This window comes from Trachinotus anak, unplaced genomic scaffold (assembly GCF_046630095.1).
Source record: "Trachinotus anak isolate AG129_WGS33_773 ecotype Australia unplaced genomic scaffold, CSIRO_AGI_Tana_v1 ptg000014l, whole genome shotgun sequence".
Lineage (NCBI taxonomy): Eukaryota > Metazoa > Chordata > Actinopteri > Carangiformes > Carangidae > Trachinotus > Trachinotus anak.
The window spans coordinates 7,900,655-7,918,095 of record NW_027273865.1 but is presented as its reverse complement, the minus strand read 5'-3'; the positions used below and the strand labels follow the sequence as shown (position 1 = coordinate 7,918,095).

Genomic DNA, 17,441 nt, shown 5'->3' with positions numbered 1-17,441 from the left:
AGCTACCTCACACAGTGATTGGCCAGTCAGGACTGAAACTATGGATATAGGAAAACTCCATATGCTGTGTTGCCTTTTAGGGGAAGAGGATCTACATTTTTAATCATCTCTAAGCTCTGAAAATCCTGAACGGTTTTATAGTGATCGATTTGTTATTTCAAAGCAACCACATCATTTTTTTCAAGAACACCCTAAGCACTGTTCCCTAGACTCACTGACCTGTGGACCATGTGGTGTTGCGTTGTCTGCAAACATCAATAAGGGGAGTTTGACTGCAGTAGCCCCTAACAGCTCCTTCGCTGCCACATTCTGGATTTCAGAACACCTTATTTTCTAAACAGTGTGTTAAAATTATGGTCTTGGTTAGCTTACCTTGTTGGAAAACAGAAATTCAACATTATCTGTTCCGCAGTTTTTATTTACAGTTGCATTTACTCGTTTGGCAGACACCTTTATACAAAGCAACAATTTGCCCCAAACGAGGCACTTACACACTGACAAGCTATTTTCCACAGACATAAATTCAGTCAGTATATCTGACCATATCGCTTTCTCCCAGTTGAGACGTCCGCTGAAAAAATTGCATTACACTTTTAGAGACATCTGCCCTTTGGCCAGTGTAACTGAACTACAGCCTCCACAAAACACAGTCTTCACGAACCTGTGAAAATGCCAACCGAGCCTTTTTTTCACAGCACAAAAGCCGCCTACAAGAGTGTGTCCATTTGAAAAGTGACTGTCGGCAGCTTTCCACCGCGAGTCCATATGGTCCCTGTATTTATGGGGTGATGAGGCCTGCTCCTGGGGTTCAGAGTGGTCATTATCTGGGGGATGCTACAGCTCCAGTAGTTAAGGTCACCTGGTACACCGGATGTCCTCACACTCCACCAGTACTGGAGGATACTAAATGTGTAATCATCTCTGAGCCCACAAAAGGCAGGGTCTACCCAGGCTGGCCATTATAAGAGCTTATTGTAGAGTCCATCCTGGCTTTATATCCTGCTATTTCAGCAGCACAATCCAAAATAGTACATCTTTACTGCAGTGTTTCTAACAGACAGAAGAAATAGCTGACTATGGGGAAGGCAGGACTCTTATTGGACTCAAAGTTCACGCTGAGAGCAAAACTAGCGTCTGCTCTTCTCATCGGTCCGTCTGTTTCCACTGTTTCCTGTTGCTTTTACCAATACCAATCTTCTGATCAATTACTTTTTTTTTTTTTACAGATCAAATTGATATATGCTAAATAAATGTCAAACACAATATCACTGATATGAGGTGAAAAGCTACTAAAAATATAAGGTACAGTATATTCTGAGAAAAGGAACAGGAACAGTTTGCGCAAGAGCCGAAATAATTGGCTAATAAATCAGTAAGTCGAATGACAAATGTAAGCAGGGACTAGTTTGATAGTCTAATTATCTGTTAAGTAACCTTGCATGTTTCAGTGGAATTGTGAGAAATATAAACAAATTTGAGTATGTGCAATTATTCTTTTTGTTACTGCTTTATGTGGAATAAAGACAAGTTCAATAAGCTTTTCACTGTCATCTAACATTGCATGGGTTTGCAAATGGGTCACTTCTTCTTTTAATCCCGATATTCACTCGGGTTTGGACCCTCTTGGGTAATTTTGACTTCAAGCTCCGCTCACAATCACTCTGAAGGTGTAACTGCAAAAAAAAAAACAAAAAAAAAAAACAGTAATTTGTGGACCTGGAGTTGTTGATTTAGATATTCAGACCTCAGGGTCAGTGACCCTGTTTTAAATTAAGGCCTTATGACACATTGGTGATAATTGCCTGTTGAACAATTATACAGCCAACCCCCTTTAATGATTAAATTTAATCAAAGCATTTACTTAAAAGGCCTACATTTGTTTAAACATCAGCAGGTATACTTAACACATGCCAACTCTCAGAGTATGCAATTAATTAAATTAGCCAAACTGCACAGTGTGTATACTTGAACTAAAGTGGCCATTATAAATTAAACTCATCTACACCCTCTATTCTTTATTTTAGTGCAAAGTGTAATTATTATGTATGGACTGCTGAGTTTTCTATTGTTTCAGGTGAAATAATAATTATGATTCTAAAATACTGCAGAAATTTGTCTGTCCCCTCTTCTCTCTTAAGAAATGTAGATCAATAAAAGTAAATTAATGAAAAGTTTAAGTCTCCCTGCTTGCCCAGACCTCCTGCAGGCTATTGTTACCCTGCACATATGGTTGTTGTCTTTGCTGTTCCAACAATGCGAACGCCAACTGGTTTATCTAACTTGGCTTTGTTTTCTTTTCTTTTTTTTTTTTACCCACACTAGAATACAAAAAACACTGGATCACTTACCAAATTGGATACCACTCACATTCTGTATATGTGTAAACTCCCATGTAGAAATTAAATGTTCACAAAAGATGAGGACTGATTTCATTCACGCCTGTGTGGACACAATTAGACTCCATGAGGAGATTAATATCTCCCGTTTTCTGTAGGCAACGTCTGCTATGTGGCTACTTTCCAAATTCTAAAACATCTTTTTAATGTCACCACATTTCTCCACATTTGTAGTGCTCATATTTACTCTAATTAAATATGTATTCTGGTGCCATCGTTGCACTGTTCAAAGATTCCCCTCCCTTGCTCCAGAGCAGCGTTTCTGCCAAGTCACACTTGCCATAATATGATTGGTTAATGTATCTTCCCTACCCCATCTAGAGCCAATCACATAATGCATATGGATTTACGCTCTGTCTTTTCGACTTCACTGAAGGCACAAACTGTATCAAGTTCTGGCACATAATGAAAGGTTCTGACCCGGTTTCAATGACGTGAATGAATGAAAAAGGTGCATGATATCATTCTGTATGATTCTCAGAGTGGTTACTTGACTTGCACTCCTCAAGTGGAGAGGCACAGTTCATGCCTGCCAAAATAAACCAAACTGAAATAATAACGCTTGAGGGTTGGGATAAACTTCAAACTCCAAACATGATGGGTGTGAACACACCCTCCGAATGTCACGCTCATGCAGCAGCAGTCAGTTTTCCATAAAGGCAACTCCTAATGTAATGTGTCCTCTTTGAAGAGGAAGTTATCTGTCCTTATTAACTGCAATGCTCCACTGCACACTAAAAGCTTGGATTTATGATTCATATCCTTACAAATCCTGAGCTCTCTTTTCTGACATCTATAAAGACCGTAAAGAAAAATAATTGAATGGTTTGCTTCTTCATTCCTTACATCCCACCAAACCAACTGAATCAGAGATAAATCAGTGAAATGACAGTGTGCTGTGTTTTCCTACATGTAATGGCTTAACCTTTATTCTAAAACTGCATTAACCTCTTTCATGTTTCTTAGTTGTAGCAGGTGAAGGAAATGGCAGATGTGTCTTACATTACACTATGACACCTCTCTCAGCTTTTTACAGTTTGTGTGCCTTCCTGCTTCGCACCTTCCCTTCTTTTCCCTGTCTTGCTCTCAGCTTAGCAGCTTTAAGGCTTTTTTATTTTTTTTTTCCCAAAGCATGCTCTCTGGCTCTGAGCACTGGCATCTCCTGCATCGGTATGCAGCTCCCGTTCAGACTGCTGATCCCTCTTTATGAGGACATGAGTTTCAATGCTTTTATCCCCCACCTTCACTTGCAAATATGCCTGCGTTCAGTATCTACACTCCAGCTTTATAGACCCGTGGGAAGACTTTAAAGAGGAAGTCAATAAAAGGGTATAAACATGCATGAGCTTAAGTTTGTGCTTTTTGTGTCTTTACTCCAAAGTTAGGTTTTTGGGATGGCATCTCACTCAAGCGGTGATGGAGAACAAAATAATTTTCCAGTAGTTACAGTGAAGCAGAAGCTGAATTTCAAATATTTCTGCTTTTGCGTTGCATCTCTAAATTAGAATTTCTTTACTAATGGTGAAAAAAAACAAAGAAACAAAGAAAAAAAACATTTGCCAATAAAACTGTTGCTCATTTTTGTATTAAGGCCAGGAACATACTGGATGCATCGTGTGGCAGCTGTGGAACGTCTTCTTTTTCACTGTTAATGGTCCCATGTCAACAGATTAGGGCGAGCACACTGCCTGCATGAGACACAGGTGAGACGCACGTCTCTAGATCTTTAAATTTGGCACCTCGCTATTTTTCACACATGACATGTGCGTCTTACTGCAAAAATAGACAGAGAAAAGATCTGTTGACAGTCATTTTGAAGTCACACCAGTAATATTACACAAAACTGGCATCATCCACTATCATTTTCTATGTCTAGGCTGAATCTGACCATGTCACAGACATGACAAAATATAAATATATTTCTTAACCATTTTAGCAGCGGCATGTGGAGACATTGGCTTTTTGGAGACATTTTCTGTCAAAAATAAATCAGAATTCATTTAAAATGAAGAGAAATCCAACATTCAAGTACCCTGCAAACTCTATGTACACAGATAGAGCTGTAGTGGCAGCGACACAGCAGACACACAGCCAGTGTGAACACACACACGTTTTTCCTAAGCAGATCCGCAACGGCAGCCACACGCCACACACCACGAATCCAGTGTGTTCCCAGCATAAGAACCTTGAGCACCGATGTTAACTGCCTGTGAGTACAGTAGATACTTTAATAAAAGTGGACATTATACACTGGGCAGAGACACTTATGAATGTTACTCTCTGCCACAGTGCATATTGACTTTGTCAGTCATTATATATGGGCTACATGGCATAATATGGATGTGTTTATGAAATATAGGCTTTAGTCCAGCTGTATACTATAATATATGTAGCTACCAAGAATTGCAGAAGTGGTGCAATCTATGGCAGCCATGTTTCATGTGTAGGATACTCCTTTGTTGCAACACCAATCATAATTCAATGCCAAACATTACTCATGGATGCAGCCGTGAACTTAAAAACTGTCAGGAGCTGGTTCTATAATGCGACTGAAGATGCAGAGACCTAGTTGCATGTTCTGCTGCCTTCAGACAATGAATGCAGCAGGAATTAGTCCACTGATAATTACAAGCAAGTTTGCTCAATGAAACTGTCAAATCTAATTGCTGTAAGAAAATAAACAGGTTGGATTGGTGCAGTGTTTTCAGAATGCTCTCAGGCACATAAACAGTCGCTTTACTTATATTGCAGTGATAACAACACTGGGGAGTAGAGAAAAACCAGAAGCACATTAGAAAATGTCATGAAATACACTGAAATACTGCCAGACTTGAATATATTTTTTAATTAGCCTCATCTTTGCTAAGTTTTACAGTGTGTGCCCTTTAAGTTGGCATGTTTTCCACAAGATCCTGTGGCTGCCTCACAAATTTAGGGACATAAGAGCCTGGAGTGGACCAAGCACACTAAAATCGCTTTACAACATGAATGTTTTTGTCTGCATATGATAGCCTCTGTGATGGACAGGTGACGTGTGCCTGGTGCACCATCTTGCATTCTGCAGAATATAAGCTGGGGTCGTCTGCTGTTCCTTGCGACCGTGAGACAGATTTAGCGAGCTGAGTATATAAATGATTTCCATTTGTGCTCTGATAAATGGTTACGAGCCTTTCTCAATCAACAATCTGTTCTCAGCAGGTTTGCCTGTTCATTGTTTTTATTCATTTTCAGGGTCTTTAATTTTGCATTGTGCACAAAGCATATCAAAACATATATCAATAAAATGCAAAACATTACCCTGGAATAAATAACAACATTTGCCATTAATGGCTGCTTACAAGTCTATGAAAATGCATGACTTATTCCAGCGAGCTATCAAATTTCCAAAGATAGTGTAACAGAGTCTCCTATATCTGGAGCTCAGATGTCCAGCCTCACTGAAGGGACATTATGAGCTCAGCAACCCAGTGATACAAATTCCTACTGACTGTGTGAGACTGATGGAATTTCATCGCTGATACATAAAAATAGAAACATTTAAAATCTCAAAGTAGAGTGGACACAGTCATTTCAAATGCGCTTACATCTGTTGTGTCGCTGACATCTGAAATACAGCAGCTTCATAAGGTGTTTTTATACACTTTATTGTAGATTTTCATTCTAAATGGAATTAAATTGCCGTTTTTGCCCATCAATAGACACTCAATAACCCATAATGACAAGGTAAGAATTTTTTTTTTTTCCAAATGTATTCAGACCCTTACTTAATTCAGTACTTTGAAGAAGACCCATTGGCAGCAATTACAGCTTCGAGTCTTCGTGGGTATGTCCATAAAAGCTTTGCACACCTGGATTTGGGCAGTTTATCTCCGTCTTCCTGCCAGATCCTCTCAAGCTTCCTCAGATTGGCGGGCTAAGTGTCTGTGAACTGCCATCTTCACGTCTCTCCACAGATGTTCTGCTGGGTTTAAGTCTGGGCTTTGGTTGGGCCAAGGTCAGAGTTATAATGGCTGCCAAAGGAGCATCAACCAAGTACTGAATTAAGGCTCTGAATACTTTTGTAAAAAGCAGATTTTATAAATTTCTAAAAACGTGTTTCTACTTTTATTTATAGAGTAAAATTCTATCGAGTGTAGACTGATGGGAAAAGTGGCAAGTTTATCCAATTTACAATTAACTCTACAAGACAATAAAGTAGGCAAAAAGTGAAGAGGCGTGAATACTTTGTGAAGCTCCTGTGTGTTAGGTCTACACTTTTCATTTTCCCTGACACCTTGGAAAGCAAAGTTCTTACAATTAAAATTAGAGTTGAACTGATTAGTTCGATTCATTCATGTCACAATAAACTGATATAAACTTATTACAACTAATGAACTAATATCATCACAACAATCACTTGAATCCTAGCACACCGACACTGAGCTCTTCAATATGCAGCAACTTCTGAATACTGTTAATTATAAAATTACCATTTTCCAAAGCTCGACAACAGCCGCCTCCTCATCAAGTATTACTGTTCCTTTATACTAAAGCTTTATACAAGCTAAACCGCAGAAAGGAACCTAATGCACATGTCAATTGCAATATCTGAATAAAATGTAGACAACACTAAACTAGGGCTCCCCAGTTTATTGTCCTTATTGCAGCTTTGTTTTAGAGATGGGCTGATTCGGTTCTGATCTGATTCCGATACACAACTGCTGATACCGATACAGATTCCGACACAAGAGCCCTTCTTACTTTAATATTATCATAATTGTTGGCATTCTGTTTAAGGTTACATCATGAGGCTAAAATAAACAACACAGCACAGGATGGAGGCTGCAACTGAACTGCTGGTGTGCGACGCTCTGCACTTTTTCACCTGAAGCATATGTTTCATCACCTTCTAACTGAGGCGCTAACTGTGACGACACTCGGTTGTATAGTTCGGGTATAGCCATCTCTGAAATGTATTTTCTGGATTGCAGATTGTACCTGGGCTCTAAGTGCTCCAACAGGCTGCTAAAATGTGACATTTTCCACGACAAGTATCGAGTATAATGAAGTCAAGCAACTTCTCTGTAATCCCTTTAGCCTTTGGGTTGTCTGCTGGAAGTTTATCACGTTTCTGGAAAGCATCAGCGAGAGCCTGCTGCCTGGTGGCGTCGTCTTGTGCCTTGGCTAACATGAACTCCTGGTACTCTTTCACGTGAAGCCTCTGCAGGTGCTTGATTAAACTGGTTGTAATGTACGACGCAACCGTAATTCCACCTCTCGGCAGGCTGGCTTTACACACATTACAATTAGCGGTCTTGCTTTTCAGCGTTTCCAGGCTAAAATATCTCCAAACGAACGACATTTTAGTCAAACCAACAGCTAATGTTATCTACCTACTCAGTAACACACTGAGGTTTCCCCGGGGTCATAGTAAGATGTGGAATGGAATCTGAATCGGTGACGTGTCTGATGTTATGTTATGGCAGGTTCATGGTCCAGCACAAGCTGAGGACTGGAATCTGGATCGGTAAGTGGATCAGCCCCGTCCGTCCGATATCTGAATAGTGAATGACGTCAATATCTGACCCAATACGGGTACATGACCGGATCAGGCCCATCCCTACTTTGTTTGTGCATTGGCAAAAGATCCTGATGCAAGTCAAAACAAGCTTGGGCACTTCAGGTCAGGCTGCCAGGTGTTTGGTTGCAGTGCGGTACCTCAGATAGTCAGTCACTCTTTTGGAAGCCTCCCAAACATGCACAGCAGAAGCAGAAAAGGCATCTATTACTGCAACCACATAATGATGCTCCCAATATTTCATGGTTAGTACTGTGCATTCAGCGTCTCTCACACTTGCATTAACACACTTTCATATTTTCTTAGCAGAATGAGCACCACTTCATGTCTTCCACTTCTGTGCTAGCAGTCTGAAAAGCTTTTAAAGAGACAACAAAAAAATAAAGATGACATATCTTCTGGGGGATACAACATCTACTCAGGAAAAAAAATGAAGAAAACAGATTACATGCTGGCTAGGTCATGGAATGGTGTATGACTGTCATTTCTGAACAAAAAATATTAACTTTGTTCATGTAGACTGCAGCAAGAGGAGAAAAGGGAGATCATCACACAGGCTAAATGAGATTCAGAGGCTCATCCATAGTCGGGCACAAAGCCCACTTCAACAGAGATGAGGGCCAAGAGAGATTGGTAAAGGTCAACACTGCAAACGGGCATAAAATGAAGTATAGGCTTCATTTCGGGCACAATACTGAAATGTAGGGAATGCATAAACCTCTCACAGAACAGATGCCTCGTACGCTTGCAACAGCACAGCTGAATCTCATTCATAAAAACTTAGATGAGAAATGTTCTCTATTCACTCCACTGCAGATACTATTTGAATAAGGTTAGGAGTCCATTTTTAGATTTTCTTTAATGTATGTGTAAGTTACATATCCACGTTGGATCAATTCTATTTAGAAATGTTCCAATACCATTTTTTTCTTCCTGATACTGACTACGATACTTGAACTTGTGTATCTGCCGATACTGAGTACTGATCCAATACCACTGCATTAGAAAAAAAAACTTACTGCCTCGCAGCGGGGTGCATCCTTCCCTCAGACTAGTTTCAGATGACATCGAATCCCTGTTTATCCAGAATCATATAAAATATTAACCATTTGTGTGAAATTTTGTGTCTTGAGTAATGGCTAAGAGGTCTGTTGTAAGGTCACACTGACCTTGACCTTTAACCTTTGATCACCAAAATTTTATCAGTTCATCCTCCAGCTCTGGCTGTCGCTGGCACGGAGGTATAAAAACACTTAAACAGCTGGAGACTACTAACCCTGTATGGATGTGATATCATTGCTGTTGTTGTTGTGTGGCATGGCTCAGGTTAAACCCTCAGTAAAACATGAACAGAAACATGAATGCCATAGAATCTTTCTTTGATTATCTAATTTAACTGCCAGTCATAAAAAAATTAATCTTGAAATAAATGACACTAGTTGTCCTAACACTAGTTCCACTCCTCCAAACCAAAGCCTTGCACACTGAATACGTTCACTTTTTACTGGTGGAACTCTCCAGTGTAACATGTTGCCAAACTGCTTTATAACACTGGCTGCATGTGGCATGTCTGCGTAGCCTACTCTTTTAGAGATGTGAAGAACAGTTGATTTCTGGGAAAAGTGCTGTTTTGTCCGAGTTTGAAACTATAAAATTTATGGTGGTATCGGATCGGTGCATAGACTCACACACTCACCAATACACAATGCTATGTTTTAGGCAGTATTGGAGAAATTTCCAATTCTATGGGTATGGGTTGTTTTATGTTTTATGCTAGTTTAAGAACCTTTAACCCTTCAGGGTTGGACTACATATTCTATCTGTATCACAAAAATAGAGAAAAGTCTTCCATATCAAGACTTAAGCACATCAGCTTTTAAAAGTCAGTCCTGGACGTCCCGTTGTTTTAAACAGAATATTGTCAAGTATAGCCTATGTGGTTCAGTACAGTAATTGTCAAGCTTTGGTTCCCTCCAGTTTATGCTGCAATCTGAAAAAGTACTTATTTATTTTCCATTTCTATTATTTGTTTGACAAATACAGTGTGTTGTAGTGTAGGCACAATGAGTAATGGCTGCAATAATTCACTAACATGTTTGCAGGGTTAACAGAAAGTAAATCTTTGTCATTTATAATTCTCAATGACAAGAAGTGCCAAGTGTGAGTGTCAGTTTGGTGTGTAATGGCAAACAAATTAAATGTGGAGCTGCTGCTAATTTGCCCCAGCAGGTAAACCAAACACAATATATTATTTTGTCTTGATTAAACAATGTTTCTTCATCCTTATAGAATAATATGTATTATTTTAGAAAACAAACTGCTGACAAAAACAACCTTATGGAATAAAGTTAATAAATCAGGACAATTTATTAACTTTATTCCATAAGGTTTTTGTTGGGGGTTTTTTTCCCTATATATTTGAGTAAAACGATTGAGGCATGGTTTACTAAAGATGCAACACATGAAGCGTCACTGCAGTGTTCTGAAATACATGTTCCCTGCATTACAAATCTCCAGTTATTTTACTCTGACTGCATTCCCTGGTGGATTGGATCAATATGGTTACAAATGACAATATGAAATCCTACCCCAACTATGAAGTCAGTCTCCTGCAGGTATAATACTCGACACATACAGCAGCTCTCCATGTGTTGTAAATAGTGGAGATGCTGCTGCTTGATGACATGAGAAATGAAATACTTGGCTCTCTGGGTTTCAGCTTCGGCAGCGAGCCAGTCGTGTTTAGAAATATTGATTCAACTGTCTGAGATCATAGGAATACATGTAAACGCTGATTTATGGCAGATTTCCACCTTTTAGATGTGAGAACACAGGTGCCTCTTCGGGAGCCTGAGATTGATGTAAGCACTGCTTTAACTACTTTTCAGCATGACCAATTGTGGCATTAAACTTATCACGAGGATCTTGAGACAGGCTTCTTGGCAAGCAGAAAAATCTCTTAACCTCTTTCACTCAAATACAGGTCAAAATAATCTTTAATAGTGTAATTTCCCTCACAGTCTATCAGCTTCATTGCTAAGCTTATACCCACTCAGAGAGGGCATAGCGTGTAAAAGTGCCATGACAAAGAGCATGGCGAAGGGAGACTGACAGCATGTGGCATAGTTTGGGCAGCAAGCAGCTAATCTTTAAGCCCGTTCCCCACTTGTCTGAGCACATTTGCCTCTGGCTTGAGGCTTATCCCTACAGATGTATATCTGTCAACAAAAAGCAAGCAGGGCAGCAGTGGCTCTTTTGGAGCACATTTGTCCCCTTTACTGGATTATTCATTTGCAGTAGCACACAGCACTGCTCCGGAGCCAGCACTTGGCAGCTGGGAGACATTCTGCAGGGATAAGCTAACCCTCAGCGGTGGGGAATGGGTATCCTTGAATGTAAACCACCTTCCTCTGCCATAGTTTGCCTTCAGCTCAGCCAGCTTATTCCTCATGCATGATTATTCCAACCCACAGGAGGTGCGCCCATGCACACATCTCACAGGCGCCCTGTGTTCTCACAGTTTGTGACATTTTGGGGTTCACTTTCACTTGGGTCCAATATGTATTATCATTTCGGAAGATTTTCAGTGCACCCAGATCCACGCTAAAACAGAACTCCATTTTCACATAAGAGAACTGAGAAGTGGTGCACTGACCGCCATGCTATAGTACACTCAAAATGACAAATCGACTCTGCAGGTAGGACAGTTATTCACATCTATGTCCACTCTCCGGGTTTTGTGAAAGCTACTGCTGGAATCCAGCATTTTAATGGTAGACGTGGTGACTCCTCAGTGAATTCTGTAACAGACCACTTGGTTTCTGCCACGGATACTTGATTACTTTAATCCTGATCCTCTGGAATTCTGCTGTGTTTAATTTTGTCATCTACAAGCTGCTTGAATATTGTGACATAATACAGAGTCCTAACCATATGCATACAGACCAGAATCTAATTCAAATAAATTCTGTTTATCTTCCTTATTTGATGACATTTCCATCCAAATGAATGCAAATGGAAACATTTAAATAATGCAAATGTTTCAATAATATGCAATGTACGCATTAATATGCATGCATGTATTGTGCATAACGTGAATCTTATTTTGGAAAGTGTTTTGGATTGGAATTCCAGTACATCCTTGTTTCAAATATTGCCTTCCTGCAAGAAGATGCAAATAAAAACACTGTAATAAAAAGCATGTCATTCCTCTATCATAAAAAACTGCTAATCACCAAAATGTTGTTGCAGACATATCATTACTTTGAAAGTATAAGGCCCAAAGGATCATCAGTTTGTATGGTGGTCTTTCAAATGTAGAGTTACATTATTACACATTTTCTTATATGTTTTGATGATTAACATGTTTGAGATTGTGATTTAACTTGTGATTCAACCTACTATTACTCTGTGATCTGATGACAATTTGTCTCATATTTACATAAGCTAGGCATCTTGTTCTACTGGTTGCAATATGTTCGCAATTTCAAATCGATAACCACAGCAGGGGTCTTCTCTTAGGCCAATATTTAAAAGAAATATCAAACATTGTACGAGCTACGTTTGCATTTTTAATGACTAGCCACAATTCCCTCCATAATCAAAGAAGAAAATTTTCATTTACATTATGAGGGAATTATTCATCTTCAGCCTTGTCTCCTTTTGTCTACACTTTTGATGTCTGTGGTTTGGATACCATATTAAATGATCGAGGGAAAAAAAAAAAAAAAGAGAGACACTTTCATTTATTCTCTGCTTTGCCCTCATTACTGCCCCCACACGTTACGGTCAAACACACACCAATGCTCAAATGTCACCTGCAGGTTGTACTTGCCAAAATGTCTGACGAGATAAGAAAATGATGAAAGGCTCCGTGCTCAAACAAAAGAAAAGTTCCCTTGGCGGTATGGGAGCTATTTGGGCTCTGTAAGAAGGAAAGTGATGAAACACTTGAGCAGAACGGATGTCAGCCCGAAACCAGAGAAGCTGTAGCCGACGAAGAAACGTACAGATCACAAAACTTGCATCTCTGACACAACCAGCTCGCAGGTCTGCAAAGAGACTAAGTATAGCCGCCCCACATGGCTAATTAGCATCCCTAGCCTGCCTGCCACCTTACCTGTTAACTGGCTCTGACAAGTCTGTCAGGTGTCGGCATTAGCTGCGTTTGGTGAAATATGTTGTGATGACTGATGTGGTGACACACCAACACCTCACAGAGTGGCATACGTTCCCACTGATGCACATATGGGACAACAGGACCTCACACTCAGAGCAGGAGCACGAGCCAGGACACACAATCGAAAGGAGACAATAGATATACACTAACTCCCCATAAGAATTCATCTGCTCTGTCACTACAGCATATTAAACATTTAGGCAGCGCAGCACTCCATAGCTGCAGCAATAGATAAGAGTCCAGCAATGCATTTAAGCAAAATACTATAATGTAGTGGTGCTAAGAGGGATGAGTCTGCATGAACTGACTCTCAGCATTATGGAGCATGAACAAAGCTGCTGATGCTGAGGTCTCGTCTACAATATCACTGCAGTGTGTGAAGTGGCGCACTGCAATTTAACTGTCGATTAGGCTGTGATCACACAGAAGATGCATGCACCTCATTACCTGCACTGAGGAGGTTATGCTTTCAGTCTCATTTGTTGGTTTGTTTGTCTGTTAGTCAGCATATCTTGAAAACTGTGTAAAGATTTTAATTAAATTTGTTGAAAGGTTAAGCCATGGTTTAGCGCAAAGATCGAGATGCACGTCAGCTGTTTATTAAAAGGACTTGTTAACACTGGAAGATGGGGAATTCTTTGAAACGTTGCCACAAACTACTGCTCTTACTTAAATGAAAACAAGTCTGGCACATGCATCCAGTAATTGCCCATCTCTGTATTTAGGAGCAGAACTTGATCCCATTGCAGATTAAAAAATTCTGACAATTTTAATAACAGATTTGGAGGATTGTGCAGACTCGGTGGTGGTGTGTGCTCTCTGAGGGCTTCCTAGTTTTATTTGTTTGTTTCATTGTTTGACTGCTCACTACCTCTACAAAGTAAGTGCTTTCGTTTCTTAGGCACAGACTTTTGGGGCACTACCCTGGGCGCCCCTAGTTCATGCATGTAAAGTTAAGCCACATAGCATAAATTTTTAAAGTAGCCCTTGAAGTGGGCACCGTCTTAGCACAGCTCTTGGACAAGATGATAAAACTCTCTGTGCCCTGTTCTCTATGGTAAAATGTCATGGACCTATATCTGTAGCAAAATGGGCTAGCTTTCTGCTGTCCATTTTTATTCTTATCACTGTTGTGTTAGCTGTTGATGCTAACACAGCAGCATCGACAGCAAGCGCAGCCAACAAGCACTGGCTGTGCTTGTTGCTTTTGTTTTAAAGCAACAAAACCATACACTAGTCCTCGGACGTTCTGAGTCCATTTTAAAGTATTTATAGATGGACTCTTGAGCAGGAAAATATCCTTTTTAATTACAGCCATCTGTTACAGACAAATATATAAAATAAATAATATAATGCAAGAATGTGTCACGTCCTCTAAAAGACATGAAGGGGGTGAGGTGATAAGTTGAGCTCAGCCATAAACTATGTTGTCCATTGTGAGTGTAAACCATCCTCAACATGCAATAATGAAATACTCCAATTGAACTTTTGGTATTTCACATACGCAACTGACATTTAAATATAAACATGTTTTTAGATATATTATTAACTACCCTGAATACTAACACTTAAGTCTAGATAAAACTGAGATGCAGCATCCAGGCAGGCCTAAACCTACACGTGTGGTAACGCCTTGCAAGCAACGACTGTTTGGAAAACTCCCGCACAATGAACTTTCAATGTTGAGATGCTACAAAAATTCACATTCACATCCACTTTGACATTATCAGTGTGTACTTTTTGCTGTGTATGGCTTTACTTACAACAAAACCCATGAATGCAATTCTTACTGGAGGGCATTTCTCAGATTCCAGGTAACAGAGTATCCTTGAACGCAAAAGGTTTTTACAGTGGTCCCTGCTTGCAGCACCGGCTGACGTCAAAATTTAAGCAATGTATCTGAAAGCTCATTCTCATACAATACTGAGACTGACTGACACGAATGTCTGTAAGAAATACTGGTGTTCTCACCAAAGAATACCAAAAGATTAAAAGTTATTTAACACAATTTGTAGCTAATGAGCCCAAAAACATGCAAAACATGCATGGATATTTAACCCGACTCCACAGGGCCCTCTCTTGAGGGGGCCTTATGCATCGTGGATGTGGCTGGATGTGGCTGGATGTGTCATCATGTCACAGCTGGATTTACACCACCTGATGGCATCTGGAGTTGGGAGGCTTAGTGAGATGAAACAAACGTGCAGGGTGGAAACTTGCTGGAGGGACAGACAGCAAGACTGTTAAAAGCAACAGTCACCATGGCAAAAAAAAAAAAAAAGAGAGAAAATTTTGTTTTGTAACTTACAAAGAAACGCTCAAGTCAGTGTGATAAGATTTAACACCATAACTAACATTTGAGATAAACAGAGCCCTGGTGTGCTTTTTCTTGAGTCTGACACTTGGACTAAAAATATTTGACATGTGGCAATTGGTGGTGATGTTCCTGACAAAATCTGAGACTGAAATAGGAGGTGATTTTTGATGTGATGATGCCCTGTGAAAAACTACAGAGACACACACTTTAGGTTTCCGGTGGCCTGTGTTGGTCCTAAAACAGAAACAGTTTAGATGAACTGTGAACCACATAGGAACGATCACTGGGATAGCCTGGCTCCATACTGCTATCTCCTCCTCAGCACAGTGCACTGAATCAGCAGTGTCTAAAAAATCTTCCTCCTGATGTCTTGTGGGACAAAATCTTATTAAGTTGGGATCGGTGGGGATTTTTTCTAATTTAAATTTTGCTTTTACAGCCCCTCCTCCCCCGCTGTAAGCGTTATGTATCTGCGCACTGGTCGCCTACAGGGCGGTGGCTGCGCAAGCATGTCCAAGAGCGGGACAGTCTGCGGGGAGTTGGGGGAGTTGTCATGAGGAGACACTGATACCTGACTGCAGAGAGCCATCACACATACAACCCTACCTGCGTCCGATCCCGGTAGCCAAACTTTCATTGAGCTTGCACGGTCACTAGTGCATACCAACCCTCTTGGAGAGTGCGTCCACACACACACACACACACACAGCCACAGCCACACACACTATTGCCTACAGCCTGCACTTAAGCCCAGTGCGCTAACTGGCTGTGCTGGAGACAAAAGCCCAACTCAAAAGCAGTCACCTCTGCAAAATCACCGATTCAAAGTCACGCGTGAAATTACTTAAAAGGCCCACGGAGACACGACAGTAAGACTTAAAACGATCCGCTCAATGACACCGGTCTCCCGGCAGACAGGGCGCACGCCACCAGCTGCTGTAACCTTTCGTGCATCCCCGCGTCAGCTTCAGGGGACATTAACTGGATGAGCAGAACACAACGGCGACTCATCTGCAGCCTGATGTTTTATCTGTCACTTCACACCAACGGGAGGGCAACATCCAAGTTGTCTCCGACACACACACACACACACAAAAAAAAAACTTGTGCAGCCGCATTCTGCTTTTCATTGCGCCGCACAATTCAACTTCCAGGCATTCCAGCACAGTCTGCTGTGACGGCTCACAACGACAGCCGTGCTCCGGCCAGAACTGCTGCGCAAACACACACCATTTGAAAGAGGGGGGGGGGGGAATCAACTCTCTTGAATGCGCTGAATACTTGAACTCACATGTGACATGATCACATTTGATCATTCCACTTAACGCAGCCACCACCTCCCCGCACACCACGCCCGTCTATGTACAGCAACATCCAGCGCTCACCTTTCAAGACGCTTGCACAGAGGCTGTAAAGGATGAAGATCAAGTGCTGCTTGACAATCATATTCTTCTCTTTTTCCTTCACAATTTGACGGCGACACTCCACTCGGTTAGTCTCTGTCTTTTTTTTTTCTTCTCTCTTTCTCTCTCTCTCTCTCCTCTCGTCGGGATGGACTTATCCAGGTAAACGGCGCAGTTTCGGACTGACCGGAGTTACATTGATGAACTCTGCCTTTTCCAGAGGACTCCCGGTGTATTTTTCGCAGATCCGGGGGCAGTGATTACTGTGGTGAAGCAGGACGGCAGAGATGCTCGTCGGCAAAGTGCAGCTCCTGCCTCCCTTTATTGCCTTTCTCTTTGACTCGCTGCAGAGAGCAAGAGTCCCGCCCACGCTTTTTGACTAATGAAGACGCTTCGCCAATGGAGAACACCTAGAAATAGTTCTGATCTCTGGTAAACTGTCAAAACAATTACACCGTGTGCCTTAAGGGTTACTGCCTTACATGCATTTCGAGTCACAATGGGCCTCTGCAGGAATACAGTGATAGTAGAGGCTAAATATCATTAAGTCTGTAAATCTGTAAGGTCAGAGGGAGCCAGTGTTGGGCAC

General features: G+C 40.9%; 1 protein-coding gene across 3 annotated transcripts in view; it reads right to left on the bottom strand.

Annotated features, from left to right (window-relative positions):
• The window catches only part of cadm2b (cell adhesion molecule 2b), a 145,054-nt gene extending 127,870 nt beyond the window's left edge, over positions 1 to 17,184 (bottom strand). The window contains exon 1 of one of the 3 annotated variants that reach the window (XM_071496523.1): positions 16,835 to 17,184. In XM_071496523.1, the coding sequence (XP_071352624.1) occupies positions 16,835 to 16,895 (61 nt within the window). In that variant the 5' untranslated portion in view covers positions 16,896 to 17,184. The remainder of the gene's footprint in view (positions 1 to 16,834) is intronic. The other 2 variants (XM_071496524.1, XM_071496525.1) reach the window with 2 other exon arrangements.
• Positions 17,185 to 17,441: the final 257 nt, after the last annotated feature.